Below are 19,097 nucleotides of genomic sequence, written 5' to 3'. Positions count from 1 at the left end.
AGAGGGGCTGGACATAGGGGGTTTTAAGGACGTTCAGAGCACGAAATGACGCTCTCTGAGCCCTGGGTAAACGGCTCATCCAGACGCTTCTCGCTATGAACTCTTAACGCTTGCCATTTTGATGATATACCCTTTTTTCATGTAAATAAGCTTTCTCAAAGTGCCATTAAACCTGCTTGTATATATTTTACCAACTTCGAAGATTTAATCCTTCATCAACCCTGAGTCTCTGCACGCTACCAAGTGAAGGCCGGGTCGACTTAGTCCCAGCGTCGCGACAACTGGTGGCAGCGGTAGGATCTGAATCTACAAGCCAAAACATCTGGTGATTGGAGGTGGATCAGAATCTACAAGCCACAACATCTGATGATCGGAGGTGGCATCTGAAGCTACAAGCCACAACATCTGGTGATCGGAGGTGGCATCTCAAGCAACAAGCAGGAGCAAAAATCGGCCAACAAGAGAGCAGCTCGGAACATCGATCGCATGTGTGGGTGAGTGCTTGGCTTTTCTTCTGATGTGGACCAGGTTCTAGAAGAGGGTTGGATTTTAGAACTGGTAAAGAGTGTTGAAACGCCTTTAGATTAGGCAGTTTGCACAGTTGTTTTGGAAGTAGCCGACACTCGGAGCGATCATGGACCTACAAAAGCTGCAGAAACCGGAACTGTTGCCATTGTGTGAGGAATTGGGAATATATACAAGTGGTTTGGCACGAAAACCCTTGATTTTAAAGGCAATCACTGATTTGGGAACCGATGATGAGGAGCTCAGTGAAGCATGGAACCTCATCGGACAAAAAACGAAGGAGCAGCTCAGACAGCAGAAAGAGCGGGAAAAAGAGGAAAAGAGGCGTGAGCGTGAAATTGAGAGAGACACAAAAAGGCTGGAGCAAGAAATTGAGCTCCGAAAATTAGAAGTAGAGTTGAGCAAGAGGTCGGGCAATTGTCCCCAGCTAGCGGTACCTCTTCTCAACAACGAGGCAGATTTCAAGATGTCAAAGTACATACATGCAGCGATATGTGATATCAGGGGATATCGGTCTGTATCTGGCTAACTTTGAGCGAACCTGCGAAAAACTTTCCTTCCAGCGAGGCACTTGGTCTGAGATTATTGACGGTTCTGCCTTGCGAGGCAGCGGAGGTTGTCGCGCGGCTAAGCAAGAAGGACGCGGACAACTACGAGAAGGTCAAGGCTTGCCTTCTGAGAAAGTATAGGCTTAGAGCCGAGGCGTTCAGACAAAGTTTTCGGAACGCTACTAGGTCCAGGTACGAGAGTTACCGTGAATTCCTGTACAATTTAAGAGTCAATTTGGGCGAGTGGCTAAAGAGCACTTATTCCTACAGTGATAGGGACGCTGTAGTCGAGCGAATTCTTTTGGAGCAGCTTTATAACTGCCTCCCAGAAAAAGAAAGAAATTGGTTACAGGACCGAGGCGACATTAAGTCGGCAACTGAAGCTGCCGAACTCATTGAGGAGCACGCGTCGCGCCGACAATTCAGCAACCCAGCAGTGGATAGGCCCCGCAATCCCAAGTTGAGTGTGAGTAACCGTCAGGAAAGGCACTTTGCTAGAGTTGCAAACGAAGAAAGGAAGGCTTCTTCAGGCAAACTCCCTAGAAAGGACGGCAGTGAGAAAAGTAGGGAAGTGACCAACGCGCAGAACACAAAGAACAAGCTTGAGGCTAGGAAGCCGCTCACATGCTTTAGGTGTAATGAACAGGGTCACATTGCCGTCAACTGCCGGAAATAAAAGATTGCTTTCTCGTCTGTCAGTGACTGCGATGAAAACATGAGGCTTTTGGAACCCTACATGCATGACCTAGTAGTCAACGGGAAGCCTTTCAAGGTACTGCGCGATTCGGCCGCAACGATGGATGTTGTCCATCCGGCGTATGTGTCGCCTTCCGACTATACAGAACAGTGTGCATGGATCCGCGAGGTAGTGGAGGAACAGAGTGTGTGCTTGCCAGTCGCGAACGTGGTCATCGAGGGCCCTTTCGGCGAGTTAACAACCGAGGCTGCCGTTTCAGGAAAGCTTCCTAAGTGTTATCCGTATTTGTTTTCCAACAAATCGGACATGCTGCTGCGAAAGAGGGGCATCCTTTTCGGAGACAGAGTTGTGCAAGCCTTAAGACGTTCAAAGGCGCGAGAACTAGCTACACTGCTCATTCCAGAAACTTCCACAGCGGAGGAAACGGCAGTTAAAACAGTGGTCGATGCGGAAGATAGCGGGTCAGAAAACTTGGAGAGCGAGACATCTCAGATAAGTCAACTTGAAAGTGAGATTGATGAGACGCGGAATAAGGACGTTTTTGAGAGTAACCTCTTGCCGCCAGTGTCTAGTAATCTCACGAGACTTCTAAGTGGAACCCGAGAGGACTTAGTTATAGAGCAAGCCAATGATCCCAAGATACAGGAGATAAGGGAGCGCCACCGCGCCACTAAGACAGCAAAGAATATTTCTTTCGAGATGAGAAAGGGAGTGCTGTATCGCTTATTCAAGGATAAGCGCGGAGTAGAGCGGGACCAATTAGTCGTTCCCCAAAAGTACCGCGAAGACTTACTTCGACTTTCCCATGGCAGCTCGTGGCCATGTCACCTTGGAATAAGGAAAACAAAGCAGAGGCTGTTGCAAGAATACTATTGGTCTGGATGTTTTAAGGACACGGAACATTTTGTACGGTCATGCAACACGTGCCAGTGGGTTGGAAAGGCGCAATATAAGTGGAAAGCTCCGATGGTGTTAGTACCAATCATTACCGAGCCGTTTCACCGGTTAGTAATAGATGTAGTTGGGCCACTTTCTGTGACAGAGTCAGGGTACCGTTATATCCTCACTATGTTATGCCCAGCCACAAAGTTTCCAGAGGCTGTTCCGCTGCGCGAGGTGACGTCCGAGAGTTTAGTAGATTCGCTGCTGTCAGTGTTTGCACGTGTTGGATTCCCTTCCGAGGTTCAAAGTGATCAGGGTAGCGTTTTCACAAGTGTCCTCACCACCTCATTTCTCGAGCGATGCGGCATTAAGGTAGTGCCCAGCTCGATCCACCATCCGCAGAGCAACAGCGTAGAAAGATGGCATTCTGTTCTAAAACGCGTTCTGAGGGGACTGTGCTATGAAAACAAGCGCGAATGGGATACCTGCCTGCTTGCAGCACTTTTCGCTTTGCGGTCAGTGCCGCACGAATCCACTAGATTTAGCACAGCCGAGTTGGCGTACGGAAGGTCACTGCGCTCACCTTTGCGAATAGTGCGCGAAGCCTGGGAAGGGCGCGGAGAAGACCCAACAGTAGTAGAATTCATTCTAAACCTCCTGAATCGCTTACATAACACCAAGGAACTCGTTGAGGCCAGCATGAAGTCAGCCCAGGCTCGTTCCAAAGTGTACTATGATAAGTCAGCCCGTCAAAGGACATTTCGTATCGGGGACCAGGTGATGTTGCTGAGATGTTCAAGGCAGAATAAGCTCGAAGTACAGTGGGAAGGACCTGCTGAAGTCGTTGCAAAGCTTTCTAACACTAACTACGCAGTGAGAATCCCCGGTAGGCGTAAAGAAGTGCTATCTTGAAGGGCCAAATTCACCTTAGAGACGGACCATTGTCCCCTGGCTTGGCTGCAAACTGCGACATCGAAGAACAGTCGCCTTCTGAGGTGGAGCTTGATTTTACAGCAGTACAGTTTTGAAATAAGATACAAAAAGGGGAAGTTAAATGGGAATGCGGACGCGCTTAGCCACTGTTTCTAAGCGGTACGAGGTGCTCCTCACCATGTATCCAAATTGATACTCAGGTTCTTTTTTTTGCGTGCGCTTGTATATATGTGACTATGTAAAGCAGCACGTTTGGGTGTCTAGGCATACGTGGATCCTGAGCATCTTGAGTGTGGGCTTTTCTCGGACAACGATGGCAGTTTTCTTTTGACCTGGTCACTTCAGACGGGAGCCGAGTGCTTGCTTAGACATGTGGTTGAGTTCAGAGACAGCTCAAGCAATTTGGCCTACGACAATCAAGAAACGCGACAAGCGACAGCGAGCTTCAAGCGTTCATGTGCAGGCCATTAAGTCGTCTCTTCATGCAGCAGCTGCGACTGCTGCCCTCCGTGACTCTTCTGGCGGGGGAGGAGGCTGTTGTGACCGTGCATGGTCCGCGCTTGCGCGCCCTATTGTTCGCCTGTGGGCATGGTATTGATATGTGCTGTTGGTGCAAGGGCTCTAAGTGAGCCTGTTTCCATGAATCGTTTTGTGTGAGCCTGCTTTGCTTTGTCGAGACCCTGCAAATGCCGAATTGGCCCTGTCAAAGGACCCTCAAGAAAAATACAAAGAAATGTCGCCCTGTGGGAAATAGCCGGAAGTGCTTTTGTTCAACTGTTCACCCTTCCCGTCGAGAGGCGCTATTGTCAAGTGAGGAATGCCTATCGTCCAAAGGAGACGATCGGAATGACACGTCCGCTGACTTACAGGAGAAGAAAGGAGCATGACGAATACGGCCATTAGAGGATTTCCCGGGAATGCAGGAAAGAGTTGCAATTGCCGGAAAGGAACAATGCTGGGAGCAGTATTCGTGGCGCGCACGTACACTTGGGTTTCTGAGAAGGAAATCCGCTTGCCGGTACCACCATATCGGATCTTTGCAGAAGAATAGAAATGTACCTCCTCGCCGTTCCCAAGCTCTACCCGCCAACAAGTGACCACGCCCGACGAAACAATACCGGACCAGTCAGTGCATCAGACCATCAGTGCAGTGATGTGTTCGATTGGATGCCGATATCTGAGGGGCGTGCCCTGGAACTGGTTGGTCAGCATCATCAGAGAGGGGCTGGACATAGGGGGTTTTAAGGACGTTGCAGAGCACGAAATGACGCTCTCTGAGCCCTGGGTAAACGGCTCATCCAGGCGCTTCTCGCTATGAACTCTTAACGCTTGCCATTTTGCTGATATACCCTTTTTTTCATGTAAATAAGTTTTCTCAAAGTGCCACTAAACCTGCTTGCATATATTTTACCAACTTCGAAGATTCAATGCTTCATCAACCCTGAGTCTCTGCACGCTACCAAGTGAAGGCCGGGTCGACTTAGTCCCAGCGTCACGACAACATCGGTGCTGGTAGCTGCAGGGCGCAATTGTGTGTTAAGCGAAGTCTCGGCCTGCCACTCCAGCGTTTCTTCACAAGCCCGCAGCAACCATTTAAAGCCCCTTTATTGCTTCTAAATGTTCAGCCTCACGAAGATGGGTTTTAAAGAGGTATTTTATCTAATTTGAAGGCGAATCTTTGCTGCATTGGTCATTTTTTATAGGGCATAAAATTGCTCAATTGTTGTGTTAGAATTCTTCAAGTATAAAATGCCGGAAATATTATTTAACAGAAATGTTTCTTTTCGCTACACAAGTGGAATGCATACGAGAATGAAGTGACTTTCTAGCTTTCCGATTGCTACTTTTCAAAACGTGTTTAGTCACAAGACAGAGGTGAAGTACTTTTACTTTTTTCCGTATCACATGGAATTTTTGTTCCCCCTAAATGAAAATTGGCGTAAAGATGGCACTCGCTCTCCTCATGTGCTGAGCGGAGAACATGGTACGTCCCACGGCTTCGCTGGTCAGGCACGCAATAGGGCACAGATTAGTTGAGGCCTTTAATTACCCCAATGAGTCCGCGGGAGAGAAGATATCTTTACGACCTTCGCAGCTCGGCCAGAGCCCACAATGAAAGGAGATGCTGGAAAAAAATGAGGTCGTACTTTTATTCATTTTTACTCATGCAGGTGTCTGGGACAGCTTTTAAAGGGGCCCACAAACACCTCCCGAGCATTGCTCGCAAACTATCTCAGTCGCTAGGTTATGCTGCGATACACATCTGAACGTAATAAAACACGTCTACGCGCAGCACAGGTCCCGCAATCCTATTCTAAAGTTGGCGCTCTCTTTCCTTCCACTTTTGCAGTCCCCCGTCCCCTCCGTGCAACGCGTCTACGTGCACGCGTTTTCGAATGACTATTAGTCTGCTTCTTTGCGACGTCACGCATCCATAAAACTACCACTTATGGCAAAATAATTGTAATGCGCTTAACTTTTATCAGGAAAGAAAATTAGAATGTTTTGTAGACAGAAACATTTGTTTGAAATCTTTTTTTCTTGCACTTCCGCTATCGCGCGGGCACCGCGGTAACAGCGGTAAGCAAGGCGCGATCGCGCGCGGCGACCTCGTTTCAGTTCCCTGCGGGGCGCTTTCCACCTGTGTATGTTCTCGTTTCTTGTGTCTCCCATGCGAAATGGACTTCGAAATCGGCTTACCGGTCTCCAGCTTAGGTCGGTGCCTTAAATGCCGTGCCCCAGTGCACCGCGCCGTACGTAGTGCAGCAAAATTTCGGAGGCAACCGCTCCGTTCCCGTGTCCACCAAACCAAAATACGCACCTCAGATCGAGTCAAGGCAACAGCATACGCTGGTAAGTAATGTGTTTACTAGCCTGAATATAGCGCACAGATAAACGACGGTTTCACGGGTGCAATGAGTTAGTCATTGTTGCGATGTACCATTACTGTGGCGACTTTTAAAATCCTACCGTCTGAACTGTTGACTTGATTGCGTCAAACTCGTTTTGTCACGTAGTAAGTTTGTAGCGCATAAACCTTTGTCTTATAGTAAATTAGATAATACAACTGTATCTACCTGGCTCGGCCGTGCGCGATGCGCGAACCCGTGGTATCATGTGCCGGCGTTGGCAGCTTTTGGCCCCTGATACCGGCGCAGATTGCGGGTTCGCATTGTACGCAGCAGCAACGAATTAAGCACCCTTACTTAACTAACTACGAGCAACTAAAAGTTACCGCAATATCAAAACTCCGTCTGCAGTTTCACCACAAACGACTGAGCAGTTGAGCTGGAGAGATAGAAGCCGCCGCGGTAAACACGTATCTGCCACTTGCAAGGTTTCATATGACGCGCAGTGATGGGGAGGCACCGAAGAAAGAAAGAAAACAACTTTATTTCAAGAGAAGGCCTACAGCATTTCTCTAGATAAGTCCTAGAGCATATTCCATTATGTCCTGAGGCAGTAAACAATTGATATTATTAAAAAAAAATTCTCTCCGCGGCGAAGCGCTGAGCTTTCTTAGTCGCTCAGCAGTATAAATTACCGCTAAGAACACAGCATTATTTCGTGCACATAATAATAATCAGCGCATTTACACTGTTGTCTTATAAACTGTGCAGCTTAACGGATGGGGAACAGCGAGCCCGTGAAGAGATGTGACATGGTCACTTGTGAAGTCGGCTCACTTTAATTACTTCCATTTACTTCCAGCTTGGCCTCAAGAAGCTGAACAACTCTGATCGGCATAATTATTCGCAATCTTGCCTTACACATACCCTGAACCCACAGTTGCTCTGCCTTTCCTACTTTTTGTTTCAAGCGGCAGCTTTGATGCAATACTTGAAGGGCCTGCGAGCGGTCGCACACCATGTGGAGTTGCCGCGATAAGCAAACAACAACATGTTTTGTGTGCACTTTTGCTTGGCCACAGCCAGAAGCGAAACACAGAGACATTGGTACAAGACTGCACTCAGTCGGACAGAAAAAGTCATATGAAACTGCGCTCCAGCTATTGTTAGTCGCAGAAAAATATTGAAACAATTGTTTTGGCTCCAGCGGCCAAGGCTTTGCGGCGCTGATGCCAGTTTGTTGAGCATTTGGTTTAAGTACACTGACACTTGTACTGTGCAATTGAGTAGCCATGATGAAGCGCAAATATGTGCCTGTGTGCAGCAATTAGTTCTTCTTTTGACGGGCTTTAGTAGGCATCAGTCAAAGGTGGTGCTCTGAAGCTATGCTTGCAGCTGTCTCTCTGTGTAAAGAGCCCTGAGACCGTTTCTCCGCATCCTGGAGGAGCCTCTGGACGTACGCTGCGTGAAATAGTCATCATGAATACAACAGTTCACTTAGTTTTTGTGTATTATTATAAGTAGAACTTTGTTCTACTTATAAAAGTTCTACAAAAAGTATGCTCCATTTTCACTGGAGCGACACTTAAGTGTCCTTTTCATGATTTTGCCGTTTCACTTTCCAGCCGTCCTCTCTTTCTTTTTTTGTGCCTGGAGCTTAGAAGAACTTTCATTGAAGTGAATAACAGCCAGATGTGACTTAAAAAGAAGGTAAATATGAATGACTTTCTCATACTTTGGAAAAAAATGTGTTTCTTGTTGCCTACTAGCAAAATTATGCCAAGTAGAGGCTACTATAAGGAACCATTATGCATTATATTCACATCAGTGCAGCAGAGATTGCTTCTGTTTTAGCTTCTATATCCAGCACCTTTATATCAAATTAAGAATGTGATGCAATAATCTTCAAGCAGCAAAATGAATGTATGACATGGGCTATACAACATCACATCGTGAATCACCCGTGTTCTCCCTGCTGTTGTATTCTAGCGATCACCATTAGTCCAAGTGATCAAGTGAACCTTGAGCATTCTTTCAGTTTCAATACAGTAGCTTCGGGACATTCGAGACGGTTCTAGAGGGGTTGGAAGCTTGCGCTGATAACTTCCAGTTCGACTGCACTAAGATGAGGAGCACAAAAGAGAGACGAAGTGTTTTTCCAGCCAGCCCTCCATGCTTGCTCTCAACTTTGTGTCATTGCAGTGTCTCAGTTCATGTCATTTCTGTCTGCATGTATTGCTGGTGCGCTGTTATTTATCTCATCCCAACTGCCTATTCTAATATAACAGCAATGACTTTCAATGAAGACCCTTGGGTGGCCTGTGCAGTAGGTCTATAGCCTCCTGTCTCACTTTTTCCATGGAAGGGGATTACAGAATGGCTAGTGCTACCATCCTACCAAATATGTTTTCACCATATTATATGAAGCATCCTTGAATGTCAGAAGTGTGCACTGCAGTCTCCTCCAAATGTATGATAACTACATTTGACATGGCAGTGTTCAAGTTTCGAAAAGAAAACACAAGATAAGTTCAGGTAATTTTACAGCAGTGCATTTACTGTAAGGATGGAAGGATTGTGGCAGCTGGCTCATAAGGTGCATTGGGTGCCTACTTTATGCAGAAGTTGGAATTGAGTTACGTGGTGGGCACTTTTTTTTGGCAGCTCTCAGGGTCGACTCCTGTGAACCGCAATTGTAGGGTCTCGTTTCACCTGGGCTGATAACATGAGAGCTCCAGATCAAGCACTGCACTAAAAGCCCAACTTCCATGAAAAGAAGGCGCCAAATGCGTCCAGTAACACAGCAGCTTCTCCATCCTCACATTAAAAAAAAAAAAAGACATTCGAACTCTTTTTCTCATTTTCTCCAAACCTCAGCACTACACCATGAGAAAGACTGTTTTGAGGTGCTTGAAATTGGTCACAAAGCTATTTTTCAGCCCTCCAGGGCTATTCCATAGCACAAACTAAAAGCGATTTGCTTAGTTGCAAGTTCCAATGGGCTGCTTAGCAAGTTGAAGAATCAAAAGGAGCAAAAGGAAATGGAGCAAATGAAGCACAAGCTTTCATAGATGAACTTCTGTTTTTCGTTTTCGCACTGTGTTCTGTTTCCTCTGGCCTCCTCCTTTTATAATGACAATATTATGTAGTACATACATTAAAAGCTTCATGCAAGGATTCATTGTTTGCACATGCCATGGAGAAAAGCTGGACTACATAGCCATACTGGAGTGAAAAATAATGTATTAGTCTTCTCTTTCATTCAGCTTACCTTACTTGCATCCCACCATCCGAGTATGCAATTGATTTGGGAGCAAACTTGATGACAAAGCTGTGAAAAGATTCAAGGGAAGATGTTTGGGCTTTGGGAGACAGTTGTCGAGTGTCAATCAAAAACCGGGATTTCTTCAGAATGGAGTTCAGCTTCTTGAAAGCACATAAATCTGTTAACAATATATGCATAAAAAAAACTATATATATATATATATATATATATATATATATATATATATATATATATATATATATATATATATATATATATATTTGACAAATGAATTGCAGTGTTGGTGTGTATACTAGTCCATCGTAGATGCTGAACCTGTTTACAGCTGCTGCATTGCAGCTGACAACAGTTTTAGCACAATATTCAAAAAAAAGACACCAGGTCTTGTACTACTATATTGTCACGTAGTGGTGACGAGGTCGACGACACAATTGAAGGGTCGATGATTGCACTAAAGAAACTGTTTATTTGGGCTGACTTGCGCCCGCAAAAGAACTAAGCAACTCGGTGGCGGCGATAGCAACAAACGCGCTCGTCGGTCGTCGAACAAAGAATGCCCGTCACACTCGGCAACGCTCAATTTAAAGGCTGCACAGAACAATCTAGATAACGTCGCAAACAGCTACCAGCACGGGCTGGAACATTGTGGAAAGACACCCGAGTGGCCGGAACCTTCGAGACAGATCTCGGTGCATCTTTCGCTACAACAAAACTGATAAAGGTGTGACTTGCGACATCGAGCATTAACAAACAAAGATTACGGAACTGATACGCGGTGCAGAATCAGAGTGATAAGCCTGTATGCCGGCGGCTGTTAAAAAACAACAAATACTGTTTGAAGGTTTCGCGGCAATATTACTGTGAAAAGAAATCTAAGAGATGCTGTCGAGCAAACATGCTGCACATTGTCTTCTTTAAAATTGTCAGTATAGGAGAGTATGGAAAATCCCATTGTATTTGTGTTCCACACTGGCATGTATAACCAAGCTGCCTCAGTATTAAAATATCTTGCAGTCTCAGCACTCATATTTACATTATTCTGTTTCTTCACTTCATTATGGGTTTCTTTCTCGGCTATGTCACATGTGAGCTTGCTGTTATGTGCGGATGTAAATAAAGTTTTTTTCGTGAAGTTCTATTTGCATTACCTATCTCTTAAATTTATCATTGGTTGACAAATGCCACAAATGTGAGCCGTGCACCTTCCAAACAACATCAAAGTGAAAACTTTACAAAAAAAAAAACCTATACAAAACAGATTACGTCTGCTCACCCCTTGCCTGTTTGCAAGGAGCTCATGCAGGCATTTGCTGTATGGTCTATCATGGCCATCATGCTTATCGCATATGTGGTTCAACAGGTTGCACCACATGCTGATGATCAGGTCACCATCACCCTGGCCCAGGGCAGCAACATAGTAAACATGACTTGTGATTGTCTGGATCCATGGTTCTATTGCTTCACAGCTCATAGATTTCAACTTCTTAAATGCAGTATAGAATAATGTTATTACCATGTGTTCGCCCTAATTATCAAAGGAAGCAACTGCACGCATCTTTAGTAATGTGCCAGGCATCAAAAGAGTGCTGTATGGGCGATTTGCTGCTCTTGCAATATGTCCGCATAGCTGGGTGGCAGTCTGTAGATAGATGAAATTAAAAACTCATTACATAATAATATATGTCAGCAAATGTACATACCTCTTCTCCAATGGTTTGCAACGATGAAACATTTTGTAATTGTTTGTATTATATAATGATTAATTTCATTCTTTTTATGTATAGACATGCAAGAGGCATTTGCCAAGGGCACTCTTGGTGAGGTTGAAAATAATTTCTCCTAATAATATGCAGAAATTGTCGCCTTTTATTAAAGACTGCACTGAGACTCGTTAAGTTGAGGCCAGGCCCTATGCTCGCGCTATTGGGCACTGCAGCTGACTCCACACATTTAATATGAATTGCAGCTTGCCAATTTTCGTATCGCAGCATTGCCTTACCTCTCCTATTTTTACCTGTTCGCCTTGTAGAATATGGTCAGTCTGAATGACAACGTTTTACGTGCAGTACTTGGCGCTGTAGCCCGGGGAGTCGCAACGCCCACTTCCTTCGAGGTCCAATGCTGGGACCAAAATAAATGTGCATTTGTGATCCACTTGTAACATTGCGCCGAACTGTGTCGCCCGATTGTTGCATTGTTGCATGCGCGCGCTTTTTTTTTTTTAATAGGCAAGCTTGCCATAAGGCATATCATAAGAACCCGTGCAAATTATTTTCCGCTAGGAACCGGAGAAGGCTCCTGCTCTTATTGTTGTCGGTGAGCCATTTGGAGAAGTCCTCTTCCATTGTTGCGGTTTATCTCTCTCCCCCCCCCCCCCCTTTCCGCAAGAAAAATCTAGTTGTGTATAACTCCTGTCCATGCTCCTGTAAAAACCAACACTTACACTTCCGATGGGCAACTGATCGCTTAGGGACAAAGAGGCACAACTTTGAGCGACTAAAGGCTGGTTCACACTGGCGACTCGCGGAGGTCGCGCGACACGATTCGTCACGGAGGGGGCGACCCGAACGAGTCTCCAGCGACCCGTTTGAGGGAGTCGCCATGGAGTCGCTCGCTGACCGATTTCTTGCGACGCGACTTGAAGTCGCAAAGCAACTGAGACAATGCGCAGCGCTTCTGCCTCCTTCCAAGGCGGGAAAATTGAAGAGTGCATGCGCGCGTGTGCACGATCGACTTACTGCCCCCGCAGTTGTTGGGCACACATGTTAAGGAGCACTGCGAGAGTGAAGCGTACTTATTCACGTTTGTACTCGTATCCTTGGTCATGTGCTTGACGCTCGGGCATGAGGCGATTTCGTGATCTGCTATTTCGCGAGAACGCTAACAACAGCGCACACACCACCGCCGCTTCCGTCTTCGTTGAACTATAGCGCGTTGGCGGTTGAAACAGTCCTAAGCATGGGAATGACCATAAGGTCCGGTTCTTCGCTGATAATTTCACATATTCATAACCGAAATGAGTCCGAATTGATCTACCCCGAGCGCGGTAGCAGAAGCCGTAAAGGCGCGAAAGCCGGGCCTTCGTTCAAATCTCGTTCGGAGAGGGGTTTGTCGTGAAGCGAGTCGCATTCCGATGTGAAACACTCCCTATTGATCGACGATTGTCGCTGGTCTCCCCCTCCGTGACGAATCGAGCCGCGCGACCTCCGCGAGTCGCCAGTGTGAACCAGCCCTAAGCCAGTTCACGCAAGTGATAACGTTTCATTCGCGACCCCCCCCCCCCCCCCTTCCTTTTGATTTTTTTCTTCAGTTTCTATCTCTTCATTCCTGACAATGTCCCTCCTTTCTTCTCTTTCTTCGTTCTTTTATCAACTGGCCATCTCGGTTTTCACGTGTTTCCTGGTCGCCTCGGTTGGTGAACTTGGACGCGGCTCCATCCGCACGACATTTCAGGGTGCGCTCTGTACAAACACCAAACGGCGTAAAAAAAAATAAAAAAAAAGAAAACTACAGGGCGGGACTCATGCTGCGATAATAATCGGGCACCGAACAGAGTTTGTTTACTTCCTGTCGGCGCGCGCGTTCGCCGTTTTCCCGCAGTCAGCTGACGCCGAACCGCGGCTGACAAACTACACCACAGCGCACAACTACGCAGTTCCCTTCTCCTTCTCCTCATCCCCATCCTTTTTTTTTCTTTTTTAGAATCGATCGTTACCTTTCACGAAGGGACATCGTATAGTCAAACGCAAGAGGAGCCTAAACACGGAGGTTTCAAGGTTCGGGCAAGGTGCACGAGAGAATTTCCCTCCGCAACGCCCGGAAGACCGCTCTCTGCGATCTCGATTCTGAATTTCTTGTGTTTCACTAACATCTCATGCCCTTGCTGCGGTACGGATATTATGGACCCCAAGCTCGAAAAGCGACTTCGGCGAATGAGTACCGAGATGGGACTCGACCCCCATAAGTACACGCCGTTGAAGAATGCGCTGCTGAACCCCGACGACGATAGTATACGGCTTATATGGGTGGTACGTGGGGTCGACTAGCGTAACAGTAAAAAATATCAAAATCCCATCGTAAGCTCGCCACTGGTTTATTTTGAGCAGTGTAATTCACAGTGATCATGACAAATCTTACTTATGCATGCCACAACGCTGAGCAAGATCGCCTGAGTTAAAAAAAATTAAAAAAAACACTGTTCTGTTATAAAGCGTCTAAAGGTAATATTATCACAATCTTTTCATTTTACACTTACCGGCAGTGTTGGAAGAAACAGCGTTGGTACCGCTCCTTCACGCAGACGCAGTCTTGTTGGGATCCCCAAATCGCGAACCACATCCGGGTAAAACCTAAACGCATCCGGAAAAAAATGCCGTCCACAAACGTAGATAAACGCTTTCTTAACCGACGCTGGCTATCCGATGAGCTGTAGCCACTGTTTCCGGAGGTTGACGTTTTGAGGCACTTCATGCAGAATGTTTTTCCTGCCGTCACTACCAATGCCTTCGCAGCCAGGGACTGCACACTGTAACAACCTCCCGCTCATATGTCCCGTCAAAACAACAATTCAGCGCTTCGATAACTGCCTTCGCGAACTCAAGAGAGTGGCCAGTCTAGCCCAGAACTGTCCTGCACCCGTCGCGCACACGACGTAACACAAAATCGAAGGTGAGGTCAACGCCAACAAAACTTCCGAGTTGTGCCGAAGGGCGATGACGATGAAGCAGACGACGAGAGGCCCCCGGCGGCGCGTCGGCAAGCAAGCGCCAAGACGGAAGTTGCGGCGTGCGGCGCTAAGCAAAAAAAAAAAAAAAAAAAAAAAAAAAAAAAAAAAAAAAAAATAAATAAATAAAAAAAAATAAAAGCGCAAATGCGTTAGTTGTGACGAGTCTGTGGGCGAGACCCGTGGAGGAGGGCCAGCCTTTGCGCGCGCTAAAAAGTTGAAAGGAGGAGGAAAGCTGCGAAGGCGCAGATATTCAAATTTTGATTGCAAATAACTCTGCTTCCAAATGCTGCATTTCAAAAATTCTTGCGGGAAGGTTATCTTACATCGACATTCTTTCACATACTAGGCATATGGAAACTGTATCGCTGTAGCTGTTTTGAGCCCCTTTAATTGTGAGGCAATATTGTGTAAGAAGCGCACATACTGATGGAATGCTCTAAGCTTCAGACATGTAGCAACAATTTTTGCTTTTAAGGCTCAGCTTACGTTTGCACCAATTAAGGATGCCACAGCGAGTGATAGAGTCACATTTTTGAAAATAAAGGAACTCTGGATTACTGTCAGCTATATTTATGATCATATTGCCAACATAAATGGTCTAAGACGCCGATGCTGAACAAAATTTGAGTCCTCAAATTTGTCCTGCGCTCACAACAAGTGATTAAGATGGTCCTAAGAACCATCATGGTGTGTTTTTCAAATTAAGCAGCAAGAAAAGCTATAAGCTTTCAGAAGGCGAAACTGCAGATAGGCCGACTGTTGTGGCAAGGTCTACAATATGCAAAAAAATTGCATCCGGAATTTGTGCAAAACTTCTGGGCACGTGGTTTTCTCCTGGCGGACGCAGCCGGAAAGGGAGGGAGCGCAAACCTGGTTGTGTCCAGACCTGATTTCCGCCTTGTCATACATTAGCTACCTTACCGAGGTCTTTGTCTGTAGCCAATAAACACGAAAAAGGCCCAGAGATCAGTTGCTAGCCAAGTCGAAAGGAAAATTTACTAGCGGGTTGTAATTAAGGTGGTGTGAGACTGAAAACAAAAAAAAAAAATGGTTCTCAAGTCTGAATGCTAAGCGGACGCAATAAAAGCGGTGACCGTGAAATTCTCTGGCTATCTTGTAAATACATGCAGCGTGGATAGGAGCACAACGCTGGATTAAGATTTTGTATGGTGCAGTTTATTTTTGTTTTTATACTTTTCTATTGGTTGCAATGTTCTCTATTTCTCTGTTATAGCAGAAACGGCTACGTTACACACGGGGGCTAAAATTATGCCCTTTAAGAAATGTTTTATTGCGAAAGAAACATTACGCCAGTTTTCGCCTCGTCGCGTAGCCGGTGGTCGGTGGGCACCAATGGCCTTGATAAGCCGTTGCCTAGCAACCATTTCAGCCGAGCTCCGCCAGGTGGTGTCGTCGACCTCGGCGCCGCGCCGCTGCCGCGCGCGCAGTCGCTCGCTCCGCTTTGCCAGATGACGCCGCACTCGGCGACCGGTGCCGCTCGCTCCTTCCAGATGTGTGCTTCGCGGGCAGAGGATAGGAGGTGACGCTTCGTGGATATAAGCGCGCTTCGCCTCGGTGGAGGCCGTGTAGGCACATCCGTAATGGCTGAGGAGGCAGCCATCGCTTTAGCCATTACAAATTCAGAGGCAGATATCATTAGCGACTCCAAGACTGCCATACACAATTTCGCCCGCGGTATAACTGCACAATCTACTCTTAATATTCTTAATAAGATTCCCTTCCCATGTAGGGACATTGAATTGATTTGGGTACAGGCACATTCTGGCAACCCTGAAAACGAGGCGGCTCACCAGACAGCCCGAGGTTTAGTCGGCCGGGCGGTGACCATCTCCGCTCTGGGGACAGCCAAGGATAACCTGATATCATTTCACGACGTAATTCACGACTTCCGCCTTGACCGAAGGAAGTTTCCAACTCCGCACAAGCGGCTTAGTACAGAACACGAAATTACCTGGAGGAGACTTCAAACTCCTTTCCAAATCCGGCAGTTCTCTCACATATTTTCCCCAGCAAATTTTCTCCTGACTGCACACTGCGATGAGAGAGCTACCATCACCCACATACTCTGGAAATGCAAGGGGGACCCCCACCTCCAGAATTAGGAGAAATCCTGCACCCAGATGACTGGGAGACCCTGCTGCGCAGCTCGGACCCGTGCATACAAGACGGGATCCTCAAGCGCGCCTATGAGGTCGCCAACAGGCTTGACCTGTTGGCCATCTAGTAGGGCAATGTAATTCGGCCCTATATAACTATCCGGCTAAATAAAGGTTTCTTCTCTCTCTCTCTCGCCTCGGTGGAATCAGCCTGCCACGTCATTTGAGTTCGCGTTACCTCTAAGCCACGGGCAAGAACTGCCAACTCGCGTCGCCTTTCATATATGGGAGGGTAATATCATAACCAGCCTGCCAAAAGCGTTTGCATTCCCGTTACCCCTACGACACGCAGGCACGTCCAAACGGCTTGGTTGAAGCGTGACTTTATATGTGGGCTGACAGCTTATGCTCTCGCGTCATGCCCTTAACCCTTTGAGGGTTTTTACCGTAAATGTACGGCGTCGGTTTTCTTGCCGTACCGGTACGGTTTCAATCCTCCGTTTGAAATTTTGCACCCTAATGACAATACATGCTCACTGGGAGGCGCTACCACCTCTGGACTTATAAGCAGCGCTTGAAATTTCTTGCGAAGAGAAGTGAATCCTCGCGGCAGCGTGTCGCACGGTCGCGGTTTCGGTTTCCCCACGTGATCGCAACGAAGGCGCGTGAAACTTGATTTTGATCATTATGGCCACTCCCGAACAGGAGCCACAAAAACCTATTTCTATGTTTGTTGGGGCTGAAGTTCAGGAGCTGCTCCCCTTGTTTACTGAGCTTCCTCAGTTTGCAGTGTCGAGCAACGTTGACTCCAAAATACGGTTCCTAATATTTTTCTACAACTTTTCCTTGACTTTACTCATATTGAACTTTCAAAATCCGCAATAAAATAATTTGTCCATCTGGGAACTTCACTAAAGAAATCCGGCCCTCAAAGTATTAAAGGATGATCTTAATTGTCCCCAGTAATGTAACACCTTACACTGATAGGGCGTGACAAGGGAATAATGTAGCAGGCAAAAGAAGCTTCCGCCGTTGCTTTCGCAATTCAACTAGGATTAACGAAAGCTAAATCACAACTAATGTTTTTTAGTTGCTAATAAATTATTAAATTGTCAACCATGGTTGTTTTCTTGATCACAAAAATCAAACTGACTTAGGCTTGTGATATTATTCATGTTGAATGCATTGATTGCAAACTTTTCTCACACGTCATAGTTCCCGAGAAAAAGATAGACCTCCAAAATAAATCTTCGCACAGAGTACAAGCTCAATTATAAAATTGACCAGCAGTGCAAGCGGCAATTCAATACACGGAGCGAAATTATTGATCAAAAAAGCACATCTCTCAACTCCAAAAACTGTAACTCCAATTACATACAACTAATATTATCTTTGTTTGGCTGGTCCAAAGTAAACCATTAATATGCGATGATCCAAAGTTGTCTAGAAGATCTGCATTAGCAGTTTCGCAATTCAGGTGTTTGCTGACAAGTGATTTTTTGCGGGCCCAGTTTGCTAAAAGACAAAACCCGACTCTATACCGTCACTTGCCCAGGAGGCCATCTGGCAGCAAAGTGTATATATCGTAACTGTGTATCTACATATTTGTAGGATGACTGGTTTCTTAACTGTTTTGTCTTCTTGCCGCGGTCACTGCTACCGCTGTTATTGTCCGGCAAGATTGATCCCAGACTATTGCTAGTACCTCCATTGCTTCTAAAATAAGCGCATGGGGTCAAAATGGCACTAGATACATGGATCGGAACATAGGCAAATATGTGGCTGGGAATTATCAGACATTTTGTTCTTCCCAAGATACTTTGTTGGGCGAGTTGGTACTAATTCATTATTAATATAAACAGCGCGAACACGAAGACAAGGGACAAGAAACAAGAAAGCCACATCTTGCCGTTGCCTGTAAGTAATTGATTTTGTGTTTCACTGTTCATGTGCCCCCCTTACCCAATGCTCCGCCTTAGGAGCCTGTAAGGTATATTGAATAAATAAATAAAAAAAAAGTACAAGCGCTGACTCACAACTAAGCCTAAGCCCTTTACTCCAAGGCCCAGAAAAACAAACATGAAGAAAACGAAACAGTCACGTGAAACAACCCCTGGGTTCACATGCTGCATAAAAATTACACTTTAAAAAATCACTTAAAAAAGACACCTCTTTGCGTGAAAGAGCAAGAGAAGTCTTGCTGACACATTTATTGTCCGTTGAAATAAAATACGATTCCACTATCTCTCTCGTTATCTTCTCTTTGTGGCGATATAAAATCTTAACACTGTCAAACTTAGGAGTGCACTTCTTCTTCTCCTTCTTCATTATTTCACATGACTGGCAATGGGATACCAGAAACGTCTTGTCCTTCCCACTTTCCAAGTTGTTCCTGTGTTCCTGTAGTCTCTTATTAATACACCGTCCTGTTTGTCCAATATAACTGGCTCCACAAGAGAGTGGAAGCCTATACACAACACCTGTCTTGCATCCAACATAAGGGTTTCTTTGTTTCACCCCACATTCTTGTTTCT

The 19,097-nt window shown here is 46.0% G+C and overlaps 2 protein-coding genes across 5 annotated transcripts in view; one reads left to right on the top strand and one right to left on the bottom strand.

The window, feature by feature from the left end:
- LOC146206848 (uncharacterized) overlaps positions 1-14,432 on the top strand; it is a 180,882-nt gene extending 166,450 nt beyond the window's left edge. The window contains exons 4-5 of the mRNA XM_084591613.1: positions 8,060-8,144; positions 13,423-14,432. Coding sequence (XP_084447739.1) covers positions 8,060-8,115 — 56 coding nt within the window. The 3' untranslated portion in view covers positions 8,116-8,144; positions 13,423-14,432. The remainder of the gene's footprint in view (positions 1-8,059; positions 8,145-13,422) is intronic.
- LOC146206846 (uncharacterized protein ZK1073.1) overlaps positions 1-19,097 on the bottom strand; it is a 215,999-nt gene that overhangs the window by 75,161 nt on the left and 121,741 nt on the right. The window lies entirely within an intron of this gene.

Source organism: Amblyomma maculatum, chromosome 1, assembly GCF_055883805.1.
Source record: "Amblyomma maculatum isolate TAMU_Amacu chromosome 1, ASM5588380v1, whole genome shotgun sequence".
Classification (NCBI taxonomy): Eukaryota; Metazoa; Arthropoda; class Arachnida; order Ixodida; family Ixodidae; genus Amblyomma; species Amblyomma maculatum.
This window is presented reverse-complemented; position numbering and strand designations above follow the sequence as displayed.